At 41.6% G+C, this 24,293-nt stretch overlaps 1 protein-coding gene across 1 annotated transcript; it reads right to left on the bottom strand.

Annotated features, from left to right (window-relative positions):
* Positions 1-1,249: 1,249 nt before the first annotated feature.
* On the bottom strand, positions 1,250-22,055 carry YBX1 (Y-box binding protein 1). Its single transcript, XM_030942178.1, has 8 exons — positions 21,528-22,055; positions 20,790-20,853; positions 10,724-10,757; positions 7,972-8,061; positions 7,341-7,643; positions 7,027-7,109; positions 3,004-3,269; positions 1,250-1,632 (listed from the first exon to the last, which is right to left on the bottom strand). Exons 1-7 carry the CDS (start codon positions 21,691-21,693, stop codon positions 3,035-3,037), a joined length of 975 nt encoding a protein of 324 aa, XP_030798038.1. The 5' UTR covers positions 21,694-22,055; the 3' UTR covers positions 1,250-1,632; positions 3,004-3,034.
* Between the last annotated feature and the right edge of the window lie 2,238 nt (positions 22,056-24,293).

Below are 24,293 nucleotides of genomic sequence, written 5' to 3'. Positions count from 1 at the left end.
ACCAACAGTTTTTAGGCCTCAGGTCCATCGCACTCTTCCAAACACTGGGTATTATTTTCATAAACACCAGCAAGAAATGGGCTAACAAACTCACTTCTGCAGTACAGATATTTACACTAAGTAGGGTTAAAAAAATTTTTGAGTAGTCTCTTTTCAAATCCTCTGTGAAGAGTTAGTCCCAAGCAGGAGATGACTTCCACAGCACTGCAGGATTCCTGATGTGCCATTCTGGCCTACTGCCGACCCGTCTATTTCTCGTGGGCCCTGAAAGCTGGCCAGGATGATCTGGAGTGTTTCTGGATAGCAGTCACTATCAACTACATGACTATTTCACAAAGCAAGCCAAAGAACATCTAACAAACATTTAGAAAACAACAGCCAGAATCCGGGTGCCGTGGCTCACGCCTGTAAACCCAGTACTTTGGGAGGCTAAGGCTGGCAGACCACAAGGTCAAGAGATTGAGACCATCCTGGCTAACACAGTGAAACCCCATCTCTACTAAAAATACAAAAATTAGCTGGGCGTGGTGGCACACGCCTGCAGTTCTAGCTACTCAGGAGGCTGAGGCAGGAGAATCGCTTAAACCCGGAGGCAGGGGTTGCAGTGAGCCGAGATCGCGCCACTGCACTCCAGCCTGGTGACAGAACACGACTCAAGTCTCAAAAACAGAAAAGAACAGCCAGACTAGGCTTAGGCTATAAGGTGTTGAGAACCACATAATTATAAGTTCACCAACCTCCATGTTCCTAAGCAGTTTTCCCATGGGTTTTATATTATTTGTTTCCATCTCTAGGACATAAGCAGCTGAACCAGTATTTGATGACCACACCAGGCACTGTGACAGGTTCTCCTAACACTTAAAAGTTGGCATCTTCAATTGGCACACTGAAATAAATTCTCCGAAGGTGACAAAACTAAGTGGAGCAGGATGACAGTCTGGTTGGTCTAGGCTAGAGCAATGCCCTTTTAAACACTGCCTCACAGCCAAAGGAACCCACACAAAATCTACACTATCAAGTCTTCCTTACAAATGAGCAAATCCTTCAATGAAAAATAGCCAGGTTATCAAGAGTATGTATTTTCTAATTTTTAGTATGGGCCCACAGGCATGCCACTTAAAGGATTAGAGATTTTAAAGACATTTTACCTGAGGGAATTGCCAGTGAGCATCATCTATTTGTAGACTGGGTCACGCTGAGGGTCCTATAAATAGCTAAGAACTTATAAACTAAAGCAAAACTAGACAAATTTACACAAAGACAATTATTTAAGACCTTTATTAACAGGTGCTTGCAGTTTGTTGACTTTTTTGAAAAAATCAAGTTGTAAACTTTTATTACAAATTAAAAATGAAGTTCTTAAAAATCTCAACTTGACCAGATATGAAACAATTTAAAAACCTTTAAAGGCGTATTGAGAAAAACCAGGCTTTTTTAAAAAACACGTTTGTTATTACCAAAAAGAGACGTCTTTAGGTAAAAATAATAAAAACCCCATGCTGCATAGATAATGCAGATAGTTCTATTTATCTGGTCAACGGGCAAAAAGCAAGCACTTAAGGTCTTCAGCTCCAATCTTTTGTTCATTTCTTATTGCTGGAATTTCGTATTTCTTCTTGTTGGATGACTAAACTGTAAAGAAAAAAATAAAGATGATCAAGTAGAATTCATGGTAATCTTCATTTAGTGTAGTACATGCTCTAGCTTACATTACTTGTGTATTGGGAGACATTAACACATCTTTTGCCATCCAGCAAATAGCAAAGGGGAAAAACCCAAGAGCACTACTAGTTGAATGCTAATTTCGGAGGGAACGACAACCACATACCTCTCGATATCATGTAAAATGCTGAATGAAAAGGAATCCCTTAATTTTGGAATTAAGGGTAACAAAAACAAGTGAGCTGATAAGCTAAAGTAACAAGAACATAAATGTATCATGTGGTCTGCCAGAGAATTATTACCATTAATCTACAGGCAGTTTAAATACACCATGATAAACCATGAGTCATTCTCCTAGGAGTTTTTAGACAAAAAACACTCTCATCTTTTTCCCGGAACAACATAAACCAACAAAAAACAATTAGAAATGATTAAAAGATTATATCCATGTTGCCACTTTCAGAGGGTTAATTCTAATAGCTACCCCACTTCTTTTTTGAAATAATGCATAAATAATAACGTAATTAACTTATTTCTCAGAATACAGCTAGCAAAACTTTCCTCCGTTTACTAGTGACATCATAAAATTCATTCAGAAAAGTTCATAGAAAGCGCTAATAGTTCAAAATACTCATGAAAATACAGGTCTCCAGTGTCAGAATTGAGAACTAGCTAAGGGGCTGCTAAATATGACTCTGATATTCAATATTCCTAAAATGAAATATTAGGTAATTAATAGGGCAGAACTTGTTCGGGCGCGGTGGCTCAAGCCTGTAATCCCAGCACTTTGGGAGGCCGAGACGGGCGGATCACGAGGTCAGGAGATGGAGACCATCCTGGCTAACACGGTGAAACCCCGTCTCTACTAAAAAACTACAAAAAACTAGCCGGGCGAGGTGGTGGGCACCTGTAGTCCCAGCTACTCGGGAGGCTGAGGCAGGAGAATGGCGTAAAACCCGGGAGGCGGAGTTTGCAGTGAGTTGAGATCTGGCCACTGCACTCCAACCTGGGTGACAGAGCCAGACTCCTCAAAAAAAAAAAAAAAAAAAAAAAAACCTAGCCGGGCGACTGTAGTCCCAGCTACTTGGGAGGCGGAGGCAGGAGAATGGCATAAACCTGGGAGGCGGAGCTTGCAGCGAGCTGAGATCCGGCCACCACACTCCAGCCTGGGCGACAGGGCCAGACTCCGTCTCAAAAAAAAAAAAAAAAAAAAGAATAGGGCAGAACACATAATAAATAACATGGCTTTATCTGATGGAACTGAGATTTTCCCCCACTTGTGTTAATAAAATGGTCACCACTCACAACTGTCATCAATGATGGCCATCCAAGCTTGCTTACCCGGATGATGGTAGAGATGGTAAGCCGGCATTTACTCAGCCCCGCCCTGCTCAGCCTCGGGAGCGGACGAATTCTCAGCTGGTGGATCGGCTGCTTTTGTCTCTTTGCCATCTTGTGGTTTAGGGTTTTCTGGGCGTCTGCGTCGGTAATTGAAGTTGCGGCGGTACCGACGTTGAGGTGGCTGCTGACCTTGGGTCTCATCTCCTTGATTTTCTTTATCTTCTTCATTGCCGTCCTCTCTAGGTTGTCTTTGGCGAGGAGGGCCCCTGCAATGAACGGTGTCAAATTTAAGAATGATAAAACCTTCTCTCTTCAACACACCTACCAGTGTTACCAGTTGGTTTACAATTAACTCACCATGTCTGGCCCATTCTCTGTATCAAGTGGTCTGTAGGCAATTTGTGTAAGGAGATTTTTTTTTTTTTTTGGGGGGGGGGGGTCGGCGGGGCGGGAGTCTTGCTTTGTTGCCCAGGCTAAAGTGCCATGGCATGATGACAGCTCACTGTGGCCTCTATCTCCCAGGCTCAAGTGATCTTCCCATCTCAGACTCCTGAGCAGCTGGGACTATAGGCAAGCCCCCATGCCTCATTAATGTCTGATTTTTAGTAGAGATGTCTTGCTATGTTTCCCAGGCTGGTCTTCAATTCCCGAGCTCAAGCTATCCTCCCTCCTTGGCCTCCCAAAAAGTGCTTGAGTCTTTTAATCACCAAGATAAAGATACTAAATTTGGGGATTTTCTTTCCCCCAGTGCTCAGAAATGATGGATTCCTGGCCTTTCCTTCACCCATACTTTGAGCACTCCAGAAAGCCCCAGGCCTTTAGTATCTATCAGTCATCATGGGAATAAATTCACATTTACCTTTGTACATTCTAAAACTCTTTCCCCACATCTTTTGGAACTCATGATGAATCTTCGACAAAATTGTTCCGACTTTTCTTTGTAACCCTCCAGTGGTGATTGTTCTAACCTTATTGTGGCTTCTAAATCAACTCTCCTAGCTTCTAAAAACTGTAGGCGTTCCATCTTATTTTGGATTCTGCTCCATTTACTATCTTTTTCTTATTACAGTTATTATTAAGGTTCGAGGGTAACAGCTTCTAATAACCTGGGCTTTCAGACCGACCTCCCAGTCCAGCTGTTTTCTACCTGGGTTTTCTCAATTATACCACCCAGCTTTCCAATTATGTACCTTCTGATTTTTCCTAGTTAATTCCTTATTGTTTTCTCATTCTTCATCTAGGACCTGTAATACAGCGATCCTATCACCTGTTCATCTCACTCCAAGGTTGGGCACAGTGGCTCACACCTGTAATCCCAGCACTTGGGGAGGATCACTTGAGGGCAAGAGTTCAAGACTGCTTGAGTAACACAGTGCAACTCCATCTCTACAACACAATTTCTAAAAACCCCTCATTTTCCCCCTTTTCTCACCTATTTATCCAAGTATAAAGTCCACCATTAATCATATGACCAATCCCTACCCCAGGGTCTAAGTCTGGATAAACCAATGCCACAGAAATCCAACTCTCTGCCCAATCTGAGCGTGATGCTCACAAATGGCTGGAAACACAGAGCCAAGTTGGGTGAACTCACTTCTGATTTATGATTTTTTTTTTTTTTTTTTTTTTTTTTGAGACAGAGTCTCGCTCTGTCGCCCAGGCTGGAATGCAGTGGCCGGATCTCAGCTCACTGCAAGCTCCGCCTCCCGGGTTTACGCCATTCTCCTACCTCAGCCTCCCAAGTAGCTGGAACTACAGGCGCCCGCCAACTCGCCCGGCTAGTTTTTTTTTGTATTTTTAGTAGAGACGGGGTTTCGCCGTGTTAGCTAGGTTGGTCTCGATCTGCTGACCTCGCAATCCACCCGTCTCGGCCTCCCAAAGTGTGATTTATGATTGTTATATCCTATTACTTACAAATTTACCATCTCTATTTTCTCTGCTAGAGGGTTCTTTGCCCCAAACTTTTCAAACTTCCTCTTCTTTTGACTCAATTGAGCAAACAAAGGCTTCCATGTCTTCCCATTAAACATGTGTGCCCATGTATTCTTGTTTCTTACACATGAAAACATCAGGTTTCTAACAACAGGTCAACATTTTCACCTGTGGGCAAAACCCAACCCTCTCTGAGAAAGAAAACATTTCAGCAGTCACTTTCCTGCCATCAACTGTTATCCTCGATTGCATTTCAGCCTATAAATGTTATTTCTCAACAAAAAAACCTTCCGTTTTCACTCCCCATTTTCCCCTACTACCTGTCTCCTTTTCAGCAAAACTTGTACTACACTCTGTCTTAAGACTTCTCTTTCAATTTGCTCTTGAACCCACACCAGCCAGGATTTTACCACACCAATCCATGCATTAGGGGCAGCATGTTTCATTTACTCTCATTTGAACAAAAGATTCCTGCACAGTTTGGAAAGTCTAGCATTCATTGATAACTTCAAAGCAATTATATGTTACTTCTGCCAACTATCTGGCAGGATTGAGTATTCTAAGCACTGAAACACGTAGACATTAAGTCTAACTTAAACCAAGTGGCAAAAACCCTTGCACTGGAGGGGTAACAATGGACAAAGATACCTTTCTAAGAGACAAGTCAACCTCAAGCTTCTTGTTTGTTAATATAAAGACAAACAATTTGCTCAACAGTGAACTGAAGCACTGAATACAAACAGAAAATTACACTATTTTTAAGGACATCTATGAAACTAGTTTGGCAAAACATTTAAGCTCTTCAGTGTAACAAAAAGGTAAACCAAAGATTCTGCTGCTGGAACCCATGGACTTAATACATGAGAGCCTATTTTAGACTACTTTGAAAAATAAAAACCCATCTATCTTCAGCATCCAGGATCTGGCTTACACAATCTCCTGGCAGAAAATTGAATCAGAGATCTTCAATTCTAGTAGTGATCAGTTAGGATCCCAGCTCTTTTAACTGAAAACTCAGGGCAGGACATATTTTAACACAAGAAATATGATGACATCAGCTGCTCTTGCAAAACTCTCAAGGTACACGTGCTGATAAATATGTAATACAACCTCAACTAGATTCCCTAGTTCGTAAACTACACTAAGTGCTCCGACTTTTGTAAAATTTAAAAACCTATATACAGAACCCCCCCCATAGACTCACAGTATATTTTGGATATGTTGGATACTTCTAGAATAATAAACTTGACAGTTAAAAATTTGGGGATTTAAAAGTTGCGATTTAAGTGATCAGTTAAGATGCATTATTACTGTATTGGTTTGATTCTTCAGAGGTACCTGTCAGATTTTAGGGATCACCTATGAAAACTTAATACTTCGATAGCCAACCCTCACAGAAAGAACGATTACACCATTCTATCCTACCACCGTGGGACTGGGAACGCTGCCTCAAAGCATACCACAGCATGGACTAAAATATGCTTGGCTCACGGAATTTTTCCTCCATTACTCTAACAATGACATCTATTAAGATTTCTAATACCCATTCAAGTAGATAGATTAGTTGTCTAATGATAGACTGGATCTTTTCTCCCAGAATGTAACTTCTTGGTGGAGCAATTTCATTTTGCAACTTTGAGCTGACATCCCCTAACTCCAAAAAAAGGGGGGGTACATACCTAAACTGAGAAGTAATTAGTGGAAGATTATGTATGCCATTTGAAGTGGTAACACTTACTGCTGATTCTTCACTAATGCCATGGTACAATTCAGATACTCCTAATGCTTTCCTTTCTCCCTACCAACGAGGCAGGTTTAAAAGATGTGGTTTAAAATATTATCTTACCTGTTCAAAGACAGAAAATTTGAAATTCCATACCCTCATCATTTTTTAAAAAAATTTATGTATAAAGCTGACCTCATCTATATGAGCTGTTTTTAACAGGTTCACCTCTTAGGCATCTGATGAAAGGAAATGTGAAGTGTTAACAGAAAAATGAGTCAAAAAGTCTGCGGGAGAGGCATGATATTGCTGAGTCCTAACAGAGGTTTGAGGAAATTTTAATAGAAACATGTTTATGTGGACCATACCTGCGGAATCGTGGTCTATATCCCCGATACATATTCTGCCTCACTGGTCTACCTTGTTCTCCTGCACCCTGGTTGTCAGCACCCTGAAAAAGACAATGGAAATCAAGGCTACTGGGTCAGTAACATAATAACCTAACCAGGAAATCCAGAGTTAAAAAACAAACAAAAAATCAGACCATCTAGTAATTGTGACTACACTATAAATTAATCCTGTTAGCTCTTACTAGGAATCAAAGGTGCTTTCCATATGATTAACAGCTCTAAACAGTCCTACCAGAACTTATCACATTGCTGTTGCTCATGGTGAAACTTACCTCCATCACTTCTCCCTGCACAGGAGGGTTGGAATACTGTGGTCGACGCCCATAGGGTCTCCGCATGTAGTAAGGTGGGAACCTTCGCCTGCGGTAGGGCCGGCGTTGTTGGGCCTGGCCTTCGGGAGCACTCTCCGATCCCTCGTTCTTTTCCCCACTCTCACTATTCTGGTAATTTTGCTGGTAATTGCGTGGAGGACCCCTACGACGTGGATAGCGTCTATAATGGTTACGGTCTGCTGCATATTTACTGCCTTGAACTGGAACACCACCAGGACCTGTAACATTTGCTGCCTCCGCACCCTACAAAAGCCATTACATATTGATAGTGACAAAGGAAATCAGAACACTTTCAACAAATTTCAAACAAAGCAAAAAACAAAGTTAAGGAAAACAAAAAGGGGGGTGGGCAACTGCGTGGCCAGGGGTGCACAGAAATGACTAAATATCAGTTCCTCACTGTTCTGAAGAGATTGCCCTCTAACTGCAGCCAGAACATTAGGCTTGATGCACCTGTGTTCATGAGGTCACCTGAACACATCCATCCACATTAGAGCCACCATCCTAACGGATGAGACCTCCAAAATATTTCCATACTGAAGTCAAACCTTTACACAAAAAGCATCCTCACCTTTTCTCCTTCAACAACATCAAACTCCACAGTCTCTCCATCTCCTACACTGCGAAGGTACTTCCTGGGGTTATTCTTCTTTATGGCAGTCTAGTAATATCACATTCCAAAAACAGATTAACAGGGGAGAATAATGTGCTTTTTCATTTAAAATGTACCAGAGTCAATATTATTTTAGCTTGGATATACACTTAAGATTTGCTTTAAATAAGACCAAACCATCAATAAATTTAGGAAAGCAGGGACCACGCCATCCCCAACTTCAACAAAAACACTCCGATCATACAAGGCCCCAGCATTTTACCACTATTTACAAAACTAAAACAAGTAATTTAACACTCAAAACAGACACAACATTTTAAAAACTGCTTTTTGCAAAAGTATTAAATGTAATTTTGAACAAATGAGGATATCCATCTATCCCCTAAAGACTGCACTTAATAGTAGAAGGTGGCCCCACACGGGTCAGTTTAGATGACAGGCGAGTTGGGTTTTGCATGCTTCAAAGCTGACCAAACCAACTTTGCCCGTGTTACCAATTCAAACTCAATTACAAATGTCAACCAAAATCCCTTCCAATCTGATAATACGTCAGTGGAAATGCAATTCACGTGTATTAACTATATCATTCTTTATATGATCTGACTGCATGGAATTGTTACTTATCATCTCTCCAGAATTCAATAAATCTTGTATTAGAGACTTGTTGCTTCTACTTCTCAGACTGGTAGGAGGAGGAGAGTAACACCTCACGTTTCTATGAATTTTTTTTGCAATATTCTTTCACTTACTACCTATTCAATCTCATTATGAGCTAGGACATGTGAAAGTATTGTTAATCCCATTTTACAGATAATGTAACAGGCTTTAAAATTAGGTGACTTGCCCAAGGTCACACAGTTAGTAAGGAGACTTTCTAAACCCAGGTATTGGGTCTCCAAATCCCATGTTCACTCCAAATCCCAGCTATATCCATTACAGGATCACTCATGCATTTCCACTGCAGAGGAGACAGGACAACCAACGAATCTGAGGCCAATTAAGTGAAGCTGCCCAGAACTGCAGTCTCCTTGATACACCACTAAGACCTGAGCAGCCAAAGTCCCAGGAAACAACTACATGTTGAAACCACTTCCAAAAAAATGAAAGCATATTGGTGGCACCTTGTGAATCAGTACAACCGGGTGAGTTGAGTCAAATAATTGATCTCATCTGTCATCTAAACTGTCACATAGTTTTCACACCTTTCATATATAGCCAACTATCAATTACCTGCAGTCATAGGGGATAGCAGAAGTATGAATAATTAAAATCCCAACTCTTTATTTTTATCAACATCTCCAACCCCTGCCCCAACCCCAACCCTTAAGGGTTGCCAACAGGCAACAAGACTGATAAACTTTGCTGTCTCTTGTTCCTAAGTCTACATATTCTTTTGAACATGCAGAAGGGGAGTAAGGAACAGGTGAGCTGTGTTCACCCAACCAAGAATACCAATTTTATAAAACATTTGCTTTAAAATAACATTTGTCTGAAGTAGTCCTGTATTTATTTACATTTAGAATTTAAATGTTTCCATAATTGCATTTGACCCTGAACTACCTGATTGGGTTTTGGATGTACTAGAAATTGATACAGCTTCCTCCTTGCCATCGAATGCTGTGTAGGACACTTCAGTGAGCTACAAAACACCAACCTATGACAGCCCTTCCTATGAAACATGCTGCCATACAAGCTAGTATCTTAATTAAATGTGAGTATGGAAATTGACTTTAGGTCTTTTGATTTCTGGACTATAGTACAAAAAAGTAGTTATGGTCTCTAACTTTAATACAAAAGTTGACAATATTTCAAAAGTCTTAGGGAGAAAACTGATAGCACAAACATATTTTTTTCCTACCCATTTTGTATCTGTGAGAATAAGTACATTCAATGTAGCTTATAACATACCTAAATTTCAGGTATTAACATACACTTGACAGTGGTTTACATTAACAATCTTAATTCCTGAATATCCAAACATTTTCCTTAAATGATACTTGAGGAGAAAGTTCAGTATGTAGTACTCATCCTATGTTAACAGTTTTTTCTTTCCAAAACACTGGAAGCCAATCTAAAAAATTATTTAATGAGTAGCTGCCAACCTTGTCACACTTCCCCTCACTTAACCTTAAACTAGTGAGAATTTTTTCATTTTCCAAGCCAGCCAAAACTCTCCAAAGGCTAAACAAACAAACTAAACAAAAAAACCCAATACCCATTCAAAGTGATTTAAAATAAGCAGAAGGCTCTTTACGCTACTTTTCAAGTATTCACTTCAATTACTATGTTTTGCAGGTCTGTCTTATTTACCCTTGATTATGGAGATTTGTCCCTACAGGTAGACCTAAAAGCCTCTGAAAACTTCTTGCCAAAGTTTCTGTGTATTTGCAGCAACATTATTTGTTCAACTTTAGAATCACGGAGTAATTTGTTCATCTGAAATTAGGTATAAATAGTTAGTGCAGTGAGTTTGACTCAACATTTAAGAAAGCCACAGCTGTTGACAAAATTCCAATTTGAAATGTCTAGGATAATTAAGTCAACTCTAACACATTTCAATGTATACATTTCAAGCATGCTACTACTCCTGTAGTAAGTAAACTGGTGGCTGGACTTAACCTTTTATAAGGAACAAAAGTTCAAAACATATCTAACCTTTTCTTCTCACAATCCTTGAATCAGAAGTGCAAATATCTACACAAGCACTCACCTGGTGTACAAATACATCTTCCTTGGTGTCATTCCTGCAAGACAGAACCAAGTTGAACACGTTAGAAAATGAAATACATCTCATGTTGTCAAAGATTAATTTTCCCACTCTCTGGCTGCCAATTAGCTACCAGGAAATTTGGCAAAAATAAAAAAACACAAGCCACCATGCTCTCTGCTTTAAAGACGTAAGCAGTTGCAAACAGTTAAAGCCTCATTACCTGTAAGATAGGCCAAAAAAAAAAAAAAAAAAAGTCTAAGAAATTAAAGTGTGACCTACTGAGCCATAATTAAGAGGGTAGCAGTGACTAGCAACACGTATTCTGCCCCTCCTTATCCTATTAAACATTAACTGTTCTAGCACACCTTCCTTTTAGCTCTAGAGCATGATTATCAACAGAAGTAGTAATTACACTCTCACCTTATCCTTCAATCATTTCCTTTTCACCATCTCCTACTACCAACTTTCCTTGAGATCATAAAAACGAGTAGAACCTCCTCCCCCAGCAATAGATTGTACAAGGCAAAGAGTGAAACCTAATGTGAACTGTGGCCTTTGGGTGATAAGGTATGTTTGAATGTAGGAAAAGCCCAGTTAGTTGTAAAAGCTACTCCACAAGCCCACACCAGGACTGATGAAGGTTTAGACCACAGAGCCATGTATGAGAAGACATTTGAGATCTCTTTTTGAGGCAAAATGTGAAAGACTTTGTGGATAACTGAAGTCAGAAGTGAGGGGGAAGTAGAGAATAATCGCACTTTTTTAGCCCGCAGACTGGAATTAAAGTGGTAATACTAGGAGCAAGAACCACCACTGGAGAAGGGAACAGATTTCCAGGCCTGTGGTGACCTGCCTCACCTTACTCCGTCAGTTCAGAGTGAGAAAAAGTTCAACAGTAGCTCTAGTGTTTAATGACAAAGGGAACAAAGGTTACAGTGAACTGGACAAACTGGATGACTGTTAGCTTCTTGATGAACTAGGGGGCAACATATGCACCAAAGGATCCACATAAAATTAACTTTAAATCTGACCTGTAAATTATGGCTTGGATTATTATAAGAACATTTTTAATTGATGGGAACAGGATAATTTAAAAAACAGAACAGGTAAACTGTAAAAGCAACTTAAGGCAAGTGACTGAAAACTGACCTTTCAAGCTAGATGATTAGGATTGCCTAGGGAAATGATGACTGTACCTAATGTCCATCTGTCCATAGCTCCACAGGCACCACAAAAACAGAATACAGCCATCATTTATTATGTTCTGCTCTCCAATATGACTCAATTTCAAACTCTAAGGCTCTAAGTGGAAATATAATAAAAAACTGGTAGAGTAGCAAAGGCAAAGGCAGGCAAAGTCTAGAATAGTGATTTTCAACAGGGGCAATACTTCCCCTGGCAGGGTATTTAAAGTTTTTCCAGTCTGGGCGCAGGGGCTCACGCCTGCAATCCCAGCACTTTGGGAGGCCAAGGTGAGACGATCACCTGAGGCCAGGAGTTTAAGATCAGCCTGGCCAACATCGTGAAACCCTGTCTCTACTAAAATTACAAAAAAATCAGCCAGGTGTGGCTGCATGTGCCTGTAGTCCCAACTACTCTGGAGGGTGGGGCAGGAGAATTGCTTGAACCTAGGAGGCGGAGGTTACAGTGAGCTGCTGCACTCCAGCCTGGGCAACAGAGTGAGACTCCCTCTCAAAATAATAAAAAAATTTTTTTCCAAAGATTGGGAACACTATCTGCATTAACAGAAGTGGGGGGTGTCAGTTGCTAGAAGGCTATATAAAGATTTGGTCTAAAAAGTAAATTTGTTTATTGTTATCTGAGTTGTGTATGTATTTCTGTACTGCTTTAATATGCATTAAATTCACTAAAAATGCAGCTTCTGTGGAGAATTTTTCATTATTGATAATGCTACTCATGGTATCTGGGTAATACATCATTTCTTTATCAATCCATTTTATGGTGGCACTGACTGTTATGCCTTCTAATGCAGTTACAACAAGTATCCACATATCAGTATCATCATACCCTGCAATAAAAAGAATTTTAAGTAGTTATGGGGCAAGATCCTGTATCTACAAAAAATAAAAAATTAGCCGGGCCTCAAGCCCAGGAAATGAGGGTGCAGTGAGCTATCATCACATCACTGCACTCCACCCTGTGCAACAGAGCAAGACCCTCTCTCTAAACAGAGAAACTACAAGGCTGGCATTACACACAGGGTAATGTCACTCCTGCAAAAATACGGAGGTGTTTTGTGGGTTCATAGATAGGTATCTGAAACCAACATAGTTCACTGACCAATGTCATGACAGTAAAAAGAGTACTCCAAAAGGAATACTTAGCCAGGGTCTTAAGCTCAAGGTATTTACTGAAAACGTCCTCAATTGCAATAAAAACATTATACCATTTAAAAAAAGTGATTTGTTGAACCAGTGATTTAAATGTATTGATCTGCTTTGAATTTGCAACCAGCCAGAATCTCTAGTTTAAATCAGCAGTTATAACAAAGGAGAGTCCTCAAATATTAGACAGTTGCAGAGCAGCTTTCTGGGTGCAGGTGTCACTGCTCTGCCAGCTATCACTACTCTTTTCTGTTCAGTTTTTCTCTCAGGTGTTTGCTGGGAAATTAACACTGGAACTGACCCTTTTCTGGCAGTGAACATAAGCTCTAGCTCCTCCATCTACTATAAAGAAATGTCTTCAAGATGTACAAATAAGGAATATTCTGAAAATAAAAATTATATAGTAGTAAAGATAATTCAGAAAGAAAAAGCTATCTGTTAGAATTTCCAGTCTAAATGGCACAGAGTAGTTAGGGAGAAAAGGGTTTGGAGAAAGGGAAACTATGACTACAAATGAGAGGTGTGAACAAGCTCTCAAGTTCCTACTGGGCTTACACTGGGGCAATCAGGCCCTGAACTCCAAATCTGGATAAAATATTTCTTTGTATTCCTCTTGAGCATCTGCATAGTCTGACACATATATATGTCCAATTAGACTTGCAGGTCACAGGTGTGCCCTGCATTGCTCTCTTTTAATTAGAAATAAAAAGTATTAGTTTAAATGTGATTCTGGTGCTGGTACCCTGTACATATGTAACAATATAGGACCCACAAAATAGATTTTGCTTCTGGTGACTCTTATTCATTGGGCTAGTATATCACTATAGTATTTCCCATTTGTATTATTATACTGGGGAAAAAATTTTAATCACTTTCTACTGTTAAGAAAATAGAAAACAAATATGGTGTTAAAAATGGAAATATGTGATATTTGCATTATTAAACCCCTTTGCAGAACTTAAAAAAAAAAAAAAGGAAAGAAAAATAACAGTATTCAACTTTTGTTTTTTTGACATGGGGTCTCACTTTGTTGTCCAGGCTGGAGTGCAGTGGCGATCTTGCCTCACTGCAACCTCCGCCTTCTGGGTTCAAGTTCTTGCACTTCAGCCATGAGTAGCTGGGATTACAGGTGTGCACCACCACACCCTGCTAGACTTTTAGTCTTGATTTAACTATTAACAGCTGTGTAACCTAGGAATGCTGCCTCATTGGCTTTTTTACCTGCAAAATGAGAAAAACTACACTAAACAATAACTTACATTACTAAGGTTGAGACTCAACTCTTTTCAGTATTGGGCATTTATATTCACTAATACTACTCAGCTTTTTAAATTAAAATCTAATTGCTATCACTCCTATAGTACAGCCTATCCACATTGGTAAGGGTCTTAAAAATAGACAAAATGCAACTCAAAATGGGAAAACAAAGGCAAAAAAATTTAACTTCCCTGGAAAACTTTTTAATAACTCAAAAGACAATTACAGCTTGCCTGATAACTCTCCATGCCATAGGAACTAGGAATTCCAGCATTTGCTTTTCATGGCCCAATCCATCTAAACTCCAGGACTCTACTCCAGCATGTTCACCATGTTTGACCACCCTCCCACTCCTAAAAGACAACTATCTTTATCCTAGCTGTATATCTACATTAAAAAAAGCTAAGTTTTAGAAAACTTCTTTGCCAATCCATAGTATTGCCTTAAATAAGACTTATTATTCATAACTTTATCCATAACTAAATGCTCTTACACTACTACTTTGTTGCAGATTACCAGACCAAGTTAGTCTAACACCTTAATTCACCTAACTGCATATACCAATTTACAATCCTATGGTTATAAAAACTCCAGGATTTAGCATCTATATGCTCCATAACCTAAAGCAACCAGATACCAATTTCTAAGCCTTACAGATGACTGTAAGATAATAACCCCCACTTATCTTGGTATTTCTTCTCTATTAAACTCCCTTCACACCCAACAGACTCACTTTTTCCCACATACTGTGTGTGATTCTGCCTTAGGACAGACTGTATGGTTGTTTCCAAGGGCTAAGATTGGAAGGTAGCAAACTCAGTAATTGCAGTCCCAGGACTACGGGGACAGGAAGGTAATACAGCCTATCCTTGAATAACTCAATATCTATGAGGGTGGATGGAAGTTTGAGTTGCCAACCTGCTGCACAGTTGAAATGTGCCTATAACTTTTGACTCTTCCAAAATTTAATGGCTTACTCATGACTGGAAAGCCTTACTGGTAACATAAATTCATTAACGCATTTTCTATCTTATATGTATTATATACTATATTCTTGCAATAAAGCTAAAGAAAATGCTAAGAAAGTTGTAAGAGAAAATACACGTACAGTAATGTACTTATCAATACAGTAAGTGTACATCTCTCTGAAAGGTAATTCCAGCTGTTGACCTCATCTACAGCACATATCAAGCAACTGAACTTCTCCTTACAATGCCATGACTTTTCTCAGCTTCACTAGTGCCACCTTGCATGGGTCCCATGGTATCATTCAAGACTTAAGAGTATTGCACTAAATCACAATACCTCAATTCTACAAGTTCTTTTTACTGACGCACAATTTACTGGAGAGACAACTGTTCATGTGAAGATGATTAGTGTCACGTGGCATTTTAAGGGGCTCAATGCAGTAGCAGTGAATGCCGTGCAGTTATGATTTAACACTGCCTGAATCTTTGTTTACATTTCTCAACTGCAAATGGCCAAGTTAACTTTCTAATGGATTTGTGTACATTTTATGGTAGTAAATAATGAAACAGACTAGTATCTACATATTTTTGGTATTCATAACATACTCAACTTTTCGTTATTTTGGGGGAATACTTCTTGGCTATGTGGCTCATCTGAAGTTTTCAAGTTGTTGCAAATCTCCAAACATTTTTCCAATATATTTATATATGAAAAAAATCTGTGTAAGTGGACCTGTGCAGTTCAAACTCACGTGGTTCACGAGTCCAACTGTATACTAGTTCTCTTAGATTTAAAGAGTAAAGGATTCTACTTTGGGAGGACACAGGGAGTGGGACCTACACGTATCAGTGACTTGGTGAACACCGACGACTTCTTGCCAGCTTAAGAACAATGGCTAATCTAACCAGCATATAAATCTCTTTTAATGTCACCTGCATACATGTCATTGATGTTTGTCTTTAGGGTTCCAGTTTGGAACCTTTGACGTCTCTCCCTTAGTAGCACCTGCAGAAAAGTCTTTAAGCCTTCCCTAGTGCCAAAACATTTTGTCAGTTATGTTACAGTCTACCCATGACTTATATGGCTTAGCAATGGATCTACCGTGATCAAGTTAAAATCAGTGTGACTTTAACAGCCCAAGAGATTTTCGGTAATGACATCCTTCCAAAGGTTTACACTTTTATTAAGAACCACACATTTGGGAGGCTGAAGCTGGAAGATCACTAGAGCCCAGAGCCCAGGAGTACAAGACCTGTATGGGCAACATAGAGAGATTCCACCTCAACCAACCAACCAACCATCACACATTAAGTACTTTACGCTGCCGCCTTAAAAAAAAAAAAAAAAAAAAAAAAAAAAAAAAAAAAGCACCCTTGAGAGGCCCGGCTCAGAGGCTCACACCTGTAATCCCAGCACTTTGTGAGGCCGAGGCGGGTGGATCACCTGATGTCAGGAGTTTGAGACCAGCCTGGCCAACATGGAGAAACCCTGTCTCTACTAAAAATACAAGATTAGCCTGTGTGGTGGCATGCGCCTGTAATCCCAGCTACTTGGGAGGCTGAGGCAGGAGAATTGCTTGAACTCGGGAGGTGGAGATTGCAGTGAGATCACACCATTGCACTCCAGCCTGGGAAACAAGAGCGAAACTCCATCTCAAAAAAAAAAAAAAAAAAAAAAAAAAAAATCACCCTTTAAAAAGGCAATATTCATTCTTACCTTGCAGGCCACATAAAGATTAAGTTGAGATAAGGTGCAATGTTCTCTCCTTCAATTCTTCGCCTCCCAGTATCAGGAATTAAGCAAGTCCTTTTATTTGTAAAGCTGACCTACATGCTAAAACTATAACTTTTAACAATCCCAAACTTCACAAAGTAGATAGTGAAAGGCAGAAAGGCTTTTCAAATCCAGGAACTAGCAAGTCAGCACACAAGAGCCCCAGTGACATACTTGGATCATTTAAGAGTCTTTCAATGGCTAAAAATAATCACCCTAAGAAATTATCTGTAACTATGTGGACAACAACCAAATTGAAATGGCTAGGGTCTATTTCAGAGACAGCATAACAGCAGCTGGTGAACACTAACTCCAGAGTGAAAACACAGTTCCAGTCCTGCCTGCCACTTATCACCTATGCTTATGGGGGCAAGTAACAACTTCTTTGTGCCTCAGAGTGACAGTACCTACACCTCAAAGGTTTTTAAAGATTAAGTGAATTGGCTCATTTTAAGCACTTACTATAGACCCTAGTATAAATACTTGTTAGCTGTATCTATTTTCACCAACATGTGAAGGAAGTCACCTATCAGTTATGTACATACGGAATCCCCACAAGGCAACCCCCACTCCAAAGGGAGACTTAAACCTGATAGGCGGCGTGACTAAAGAGAGCTAAACCTTTCCCTGGCTTGGTTTATTACATCTTCCCAGACCATGGGTAATAAACTCAAATGCACACACAGAGGCCAGGCGTGAAGCGAAGTCAGCAACCTAAGACAACTAAGCATGACAGATTGTTGTAAAAAAAAAAAAAAAAGTATACTCCCCCCAAATGTGGTGACAATACAGCAGGTGGTTTTTACTATGTGGAAATACAGCCCCCAAAGCTAGCTAAAGTTCAGATCTTAAAAATATAATAATCTGGATTACTTGGTGTTATCTCCTGAATTATAAATGTTAGTAATTAATCCCAATTCCTTTAAAAAATACTGTGCTGTCTAATCAAAGCATCTGGGAGTAGTCTTAGAAAGGTCACAAATTTGTGACCTTTGCTCCAAATTCTTTCTTCACCTCAAAACATAAAAAATTATTAATTCAGACATTCTAAGTACTCTGGAAACAGAAAAATATTCCTATTCTGGTCATCATAAACTGTTGCCAATTCATGGTAATCTTTGGCGAATATGGATCAATTCTCAACCACTAATAACATTCAACGGTAATCTGGGGGAGCATAATAAACCCCTCTAGTCACATTCTCCAATTATGTTTTGTAGACAGAGTTCACAAAAGAATAACTCAATGAATTTCTTAGAATATCTAGATTACACAGTCAACAAAATAAAGCCAAAACTTCTACTATTCTTAAAAGCTCTATGCTCATGTTACTTAGCACCTTCTTCACAATATAACCAATCAGGGAGAAGCCGTTTAATGAATTAATTCTAACAAGGTTGTAACAATTCATCAAGTGGTAATTCAGGCTGGAATAAACACATTTACAATGAAATTGTGTCTTTAAAGGCAGAAAATTTACATACAATATTGTAATTATAAAAATACCGTACAATCCTAGAATATATAATCCAGCGTATCCAAAAACGGCAATTAAAAGTCATCATAATAGTCATCCCAAACACTGCACTCTCTCCTTTATACAGAAAACAGTCTGTCTCCCTCCCTCGTAAGAGCCAGGTGCCTCCAGCCAAGTCCATTCGTTCTACTACAGGAACTACATATAGAACCAACTGCTAGCTTCCAAACTGATTTAACACATACATTTTCCTTAATTAAAGCAAATCTTCCCTGCATTTAATTGGAGTCAGATTTTACAGCATCTTATTAAAAAGTCCCAAAATCATTAAAACAATCAGTTCAGAAGCATAAAGAACATTTTAACCAGTTAATTTGACAAAATAATTGAGGTTAGGATAGTCCAAACAAAGGACCCTTAAAGCCAATTCATAACTTGCCCTGGAGGATGACCAATTGAGTTGATTCCAATTCAGAACAGAGATATTCAATGAATAGTATCTCATGGACTAAACACTTACAAAGTGTAAAGGTAATACTTTTATTTTGGACAAAACTATTGATTTCAAAAAATGTCGTAACCTATGCCCACTTAAAAAAAAATGCAGCAAAACAAGGCACATGCTAAAACTTCTTAAACACATACAAAAGCTGCGATCTATCCGCTGAAAAGGATGCATATTTGCACACCAGAGTTACCATTACATTGGGTCAAGGGTTAAAAGCAGTGATTTTGAAGGTATGGCCCGAAGACCATTATCATTCCTGTTAAAAATGTACCCAGACCTAATGAATCCAAAGCTCAGAAGAAATACACCACTTAAATCACACCCTTCCAAGGTAAGCACACTTAAATTTGAAAACCACTGGTTTAAGAGTTAGACTAGTAAGAACAGTCAGTAAGACTGTTCAAACTAAAACACTAATAAGTTCAGAGAGATCAGTTAAAAAGCTATCAGTATACCAATCATATATAAGCATTCCCTTTCTTCTTTGCTAGTAAGCTTTTATCAAAAATTAATGAAAAGCGTAGTTTCAGCCAGCCAGGAAGGCAAACAGTATAGAACAAGTTGGAAAATCCTAAGATTCTGGAAGAAACAAAATTGTTTTCCCACAATTGCAAAAGTAGAGAATAGATCATCAAATGCTTATCTCTTACTTTGAGTGTTTCCACAATACTCTATGATTGATTAATGAACAGTTTTTCATCAGGCCATGATTCTGTCCTAAAGCTTGATTTTGCCCATTTGTTGTGCATTCTACGTTGTTCTTTTAATCATCTGCTTAGGTCTTCTACAGTAAGCAAGCAAGAGAATGCTGAGCTGGCACTTAAGTACCACACCTGTGAGGCCAAGATTGCTACTGGCATACCCAGTGCTCTACACCCATGTAACTGCACTACTAGTCTTGGCAGCCATCTTGAAAATGATGCCCGGCTCACAAGGAAGCCCAGGGAATACTGTGGGTCTACTGCACGTTACCACCACCACCGCCACAAACAACCCGAAGGGTAAGTCCTAAAGACGTGTCTGCAGCTTTACCTTCAAACAGGAAGAACAATGTCAAGTTACTAGTGACCATGGCCACTCTAATAAGCTACAGCCAGGGATCTAAGAGAAATTGACTTCATCAGCATGATTTTAGGACAAGGAAGAATGAAAAATAAGAACTGAAGGAAAAAAACCATTTTCTTGCAGATATATTATTTATGGACAAATAAAAACCGTTCTCTCCGGTCAAAGCTGTGCTAATATAGAATTTATCTCAGGTATTAAAATGAAACGTGAAACAAAGGCAATACAACCTCTCGGTAAAGATGACAAAACCTCATATACTTGACACGTCAAATCCTCTTACCCCCAAAATGTTAACAAGGCGTAGATATCCGATGTCAGTGGATCACATTCTCAAATACCGAGTTCAATAAAGTAGAAAAGGATGACAAGAATAAAAATCTACTGGACCGTACTTTCCCGTTTACCCTGTTAAGGAATGGCTCATTCACTCCGCTTGCCTTTTAAATTGCTTTGTACTGTGACGAAGCCCTTAAAGTTAGCTTCCAATTAATATTTAGCTGCAAAACAAAGGCATTCTCTAGACCCAAATCCCTCCAGTCGTCAAGAAAAACAAAAAAATCACATTAATACACCAGAGGTAGTAAACGCCTTTCAGAAGAGGGCTGTGGATTGGCACAGCAAGAAGCAAGCCAGAAGGTGGGATGGAGGCTTCAGAGCCCGGCAGCTCACCTGTTGATGAAACCATATCCGTTCCTTACATTGAACCATTTTACTGTTCCCAAAACCTTCGTTGCTGGAAAAGAAAACAAAGCAAAACAAGCCACGATTACCAGCTATCCTTTTCCAAACCCGCCTGGCTTCGGCATCCCGTCCCTCGCACGCTGCCCGCCGCGGCCACCTGACAGCCCTTTCTCTCCACCGCCCGGGTGCGGGTCCGCGCCGGGGCCACGCCGCCGCCGCCGCCGCACACGTGGGTGAGTCTGAAGCGCGGGGCGCTCCAGGGCAGGCCCGGGGCGCGGGCCCAGGATGGGTGTGTTCGCAGGCCGCGGACGGAGAGCACGTGAGGGAAGGGGAAGCCGCTCCGGCCTGCGTAGGCGGTGCGCCGCGCCCTCCGAGCACACGCGGAAGGGAGCTGGGTGGGGGAGACGCGAACAACGGCGTGCGGCCCCGAGCGCACAAGGCCGGTCGGCGGGGAGGGGACCCCGTCGCACACGCGGTCGGCGGCGCGCGGCCGCAGGAGGAGGGGCGCGCGGCCGCGCGGGGTCCACAGGGGGCGCGGGAGGCAGTGCGCGCGCGCCTGCCGGGCGGGCCCCCGCAAAAGCGAGTGGGGGGGCGGGGGGAGGGGCGGCCGCGCGCCGCGGAGTCGGTCCCCACCGGCCGCGCGCCCGCCGGCTCGCCCAACCCCGGCTAACGGTTCCGCTGCCAGGCTGCCCGAGGGCCCCACCCCCGTCCCTGTCCGGTCCTCACCGATGACCTTCTTGTCCCCGCCGGCAGGCGCCGCCGATGTGAGGCCGCCCGGGCCACCGCTCCCTGCGCCGCTGCCCGTAGTGCCGGGCTTGGTGTCGGCGGCGCTGAGGGCGGGGGCGGCGGGGGGGGCGGCGGGCGGCTGCTGGGTCTCGGCCTCGCTGCTCATGGTTGCGGTGATGGTGACTAGGGCCGGCTGCGGCAGCTGCGGCTCCTCCCGGGGTGTGATGGTAAGTAGGCCGGCGGCGGCGGTGGGGCTGCTCAGGGCTCTCTGGGGTCCGCTCTCCGCTCCCGCTACCGATCGAACTAGCGAGAATGGCGGGACAGGCGGGATAAGCCTTACGATCGACCCGCCCTAGCCGTTGTTCACTGGCCGGTGGTACTGTCAATCTGCCCACCTGACCTCAGTCCCTGGCTTCTATTGACTAACATTTTATCAGTCCTCCACTCTCATTGGCCCTTTGGCGGCTAATTCAGCCGACCTACAACCGTTCCTGCCTCCGCCGGCCGCCATAGAGACCGGAACTAGAATTAGAGTAGTCGGCCACGAAAACCATAGAGTACCTGAGAGGACGGGCAGAGGGAACGTGACTTCCACGAGGCAGCCGCCGGGCTGGCGGGCCCCACGTTCAGGGTTGTGTCTCGGTTGAAAAAAAGGCACGCCCGAACGCTGGGCAGGGATTACCCGGCCGGACCCGGGATTGGAAGGGGGCTCGACGACGCCTTAGCTCCCCGTGAAGAAAAGGCTTCCCTCCCTCCCTGCACCAAATACGGTCCCTGTGATCTGAGAACATTACGGCGGGCATAGAGTCGTCTTTTCTTTAATGGCCGTGTACTCGCGGCACAGCCGAGGGTTTCTGGAATTGCCTTAAACGTATACGTTTGAAGAGCGTACGCTTTTGTCGGAGCAGTCACCTTGGAGGGACCACGCAGGCTCTGGCAGCCCGGGCTCAGCATGTTTAGGGCGAGGGTGTGTTCCGTGGGGACCTGCCTTCTGATCCGTTTTACCAGGCATATATTTTAAAAAATGTGTGTTCCTTTTCAAGTGTTAACGTGTTTTTCTACTGGCCACAAATCAGATTTAATTCAACTCACATTTATTGAACAAGCTAGCGTGTTATGTTGTTTTCATTTAATTCGTACAACAGCCATGTGATAGAGGGATTACTATCCACGTTTCACAAACGATAAAATTGAGGCTGCCACCTGATGTTACTGAAGTCCTCCACCCACCTTCTTTCGTTCTTTTTTAAGCGTCTACTATCGGCTGGGGATGGAATAGTTCGCGAGTCAGTTTCTGCCTTCTGATGGAGGCAGAAATTTAAACAGCCAACACGGTAAATACTCCAGAGCTGCAAAAGCACGAAGTATTTTGGGAGTGGAAGCAGGGAGAAGGTGGAGGGCTGACTCCGCGCACAGGGTACAGGCGAGAAGAGGTGGGATCTCGGAAAATGCAGTCAAGTAGTTCAATAAGACTCGAATGTGACATTGGGTTGCAGAGGTGGACAGTCACTTAGGTATATTTAATTGGAAATATATCCTGAGGGGAAGAGTGAGAAGAGCAATTTTAGAGTGGTAAGTAGGGAGGGGCATCTTTTTAAAAATGGCTGCGGAGTGGAGAATGGGTTGCAGAGGGGCAAGGAATGGAAGTAGAGAAAGCAGTTAGAAGGCTAGTGCAGTATCCCTTACCCCTACCAATGCCGTCTAGGCCTGTCAGTTCCACCTCCTAAAGGCCTTCTTGAGTCAGTGCTAAACTCTCTAAATGTCAATTCAGAGTCTTTTCATTCCTACTGCCACTACTGTAGGCCATCATCGCCAATTGCTTAGAGCAAGGGGTAGGAACTTTTTCTGTAAGAACCAAATAGTTAATACAAGCTTGGCCGACAATATGGTTTTGACTTACTACTCAGGTTTGGAGCTTGAGAACAGCCCTAATTTTTACATGATACGAATCTTTACATATTTTCAACTATTTAAACATTTTAAAAACCATTCGTTTTTAACAGAAAAACGGAGTGTAGTCGGCTGATCCCTAGTATAGAGCAGTGCTGTTGGCTACTAACCACACCTCTCTACCTCTGTCTTACTCTAATATTCCCCACCACAACAGCCAGAAAGTTCTTTTGAGAACATCTATCTGATCATGACACTATCTTACTTAAAATCTTCCAGTGACTACCATTACCCTTAGGGTAGTCCAGATTCCTTAATGTGGTTTACTGGACTCGATGATTTCTAAGAAGTCTTAGTCTTTTCTTGTATTCCCTGTCCAACCTTCCAGGTGCTTGTAACTACTGGCTGTAGGATACTGCAGGAGCTGAGGTAGCAAACAGCTGAATTCTATGACAATAGAACTTGGTTAAAAGTGTTGCTTCAGTGTATCAGATGACAAGGGAGATGGTGAAATATTACAAGGGCCCTACAGAATAGACACTTGCAACTCTCTAGCCAAGTAAACATGCTTCAGAGGGCATTGTAGAGAAAGGACTCATCTAGTGGAGTCCTTTAGCCACTGTTTCCTTTGGAGTATCACATAAAATTCTGCATATAACACCCTTCCTTTCCTCCTTCTTTGCCTGCTTAATTCATCCTCTAGGTCTTCGCTCAGATGCTACTAGGTTAAGAGTCCCTCCCATCCTAACACACTGTATTGCTCTAATTAAATGTTCCCCACCAGACTGTGACTTCCTTGGGCATCTTAGTTCCTGACACATAATACCTTAAAAGATTTGTTAAATGAGCGACATGGTGTAGGAAATGAATTGAAAA

The sequence above is a fragment of the Rhinopithecus roxellana genome, chromosome 12, assembly GCF_007565055.1.
Source record: "Rhinopithecus roxellana isolate Shanxi Qingling chromosome 12, ASM756505v1, whole genome shotgun sequence".
Lineage (NCBI taxonomy): Eukaryota > Metazoa > Chordata > Mammalia > Primates > Cercopithecidae > Rhinopithecus > Rhinopithecus roxellana.
Note: the sequence above shows the minus strand (reverse complement) of the source record. Positions and strands in the feature narration are given on the sequence as shown.

What these genes read in the sequence shown, in the direction of transcription:
- YBX1 (XM_030942178.1), bottom strand. Translation starts at nt 21,693, where the DNA reads ATGAGCAGCGAGGCCGAGACCCAGCAGCCGCCCGCCGCCCCCCCCGCC. An exon ending in CGGGGACAAGAAGGTCATCG is followed by an intron (nt 20,854 to 21,527) that starts GTGAGGACCGGA and finishes TTTCTTTTCCAG; the next exon opens with CAACGAAGGTTTTGGGAACA. An exon ending in ATGTTGTTGAAGGAGAAAAG is followed by an intron (nt 7,644 to 7,971) that starts GTGAGGATGCTT and finishes TGGCTTTTGTAG; the next exon opens with GGTGCGGAGGCAGCAAATGT.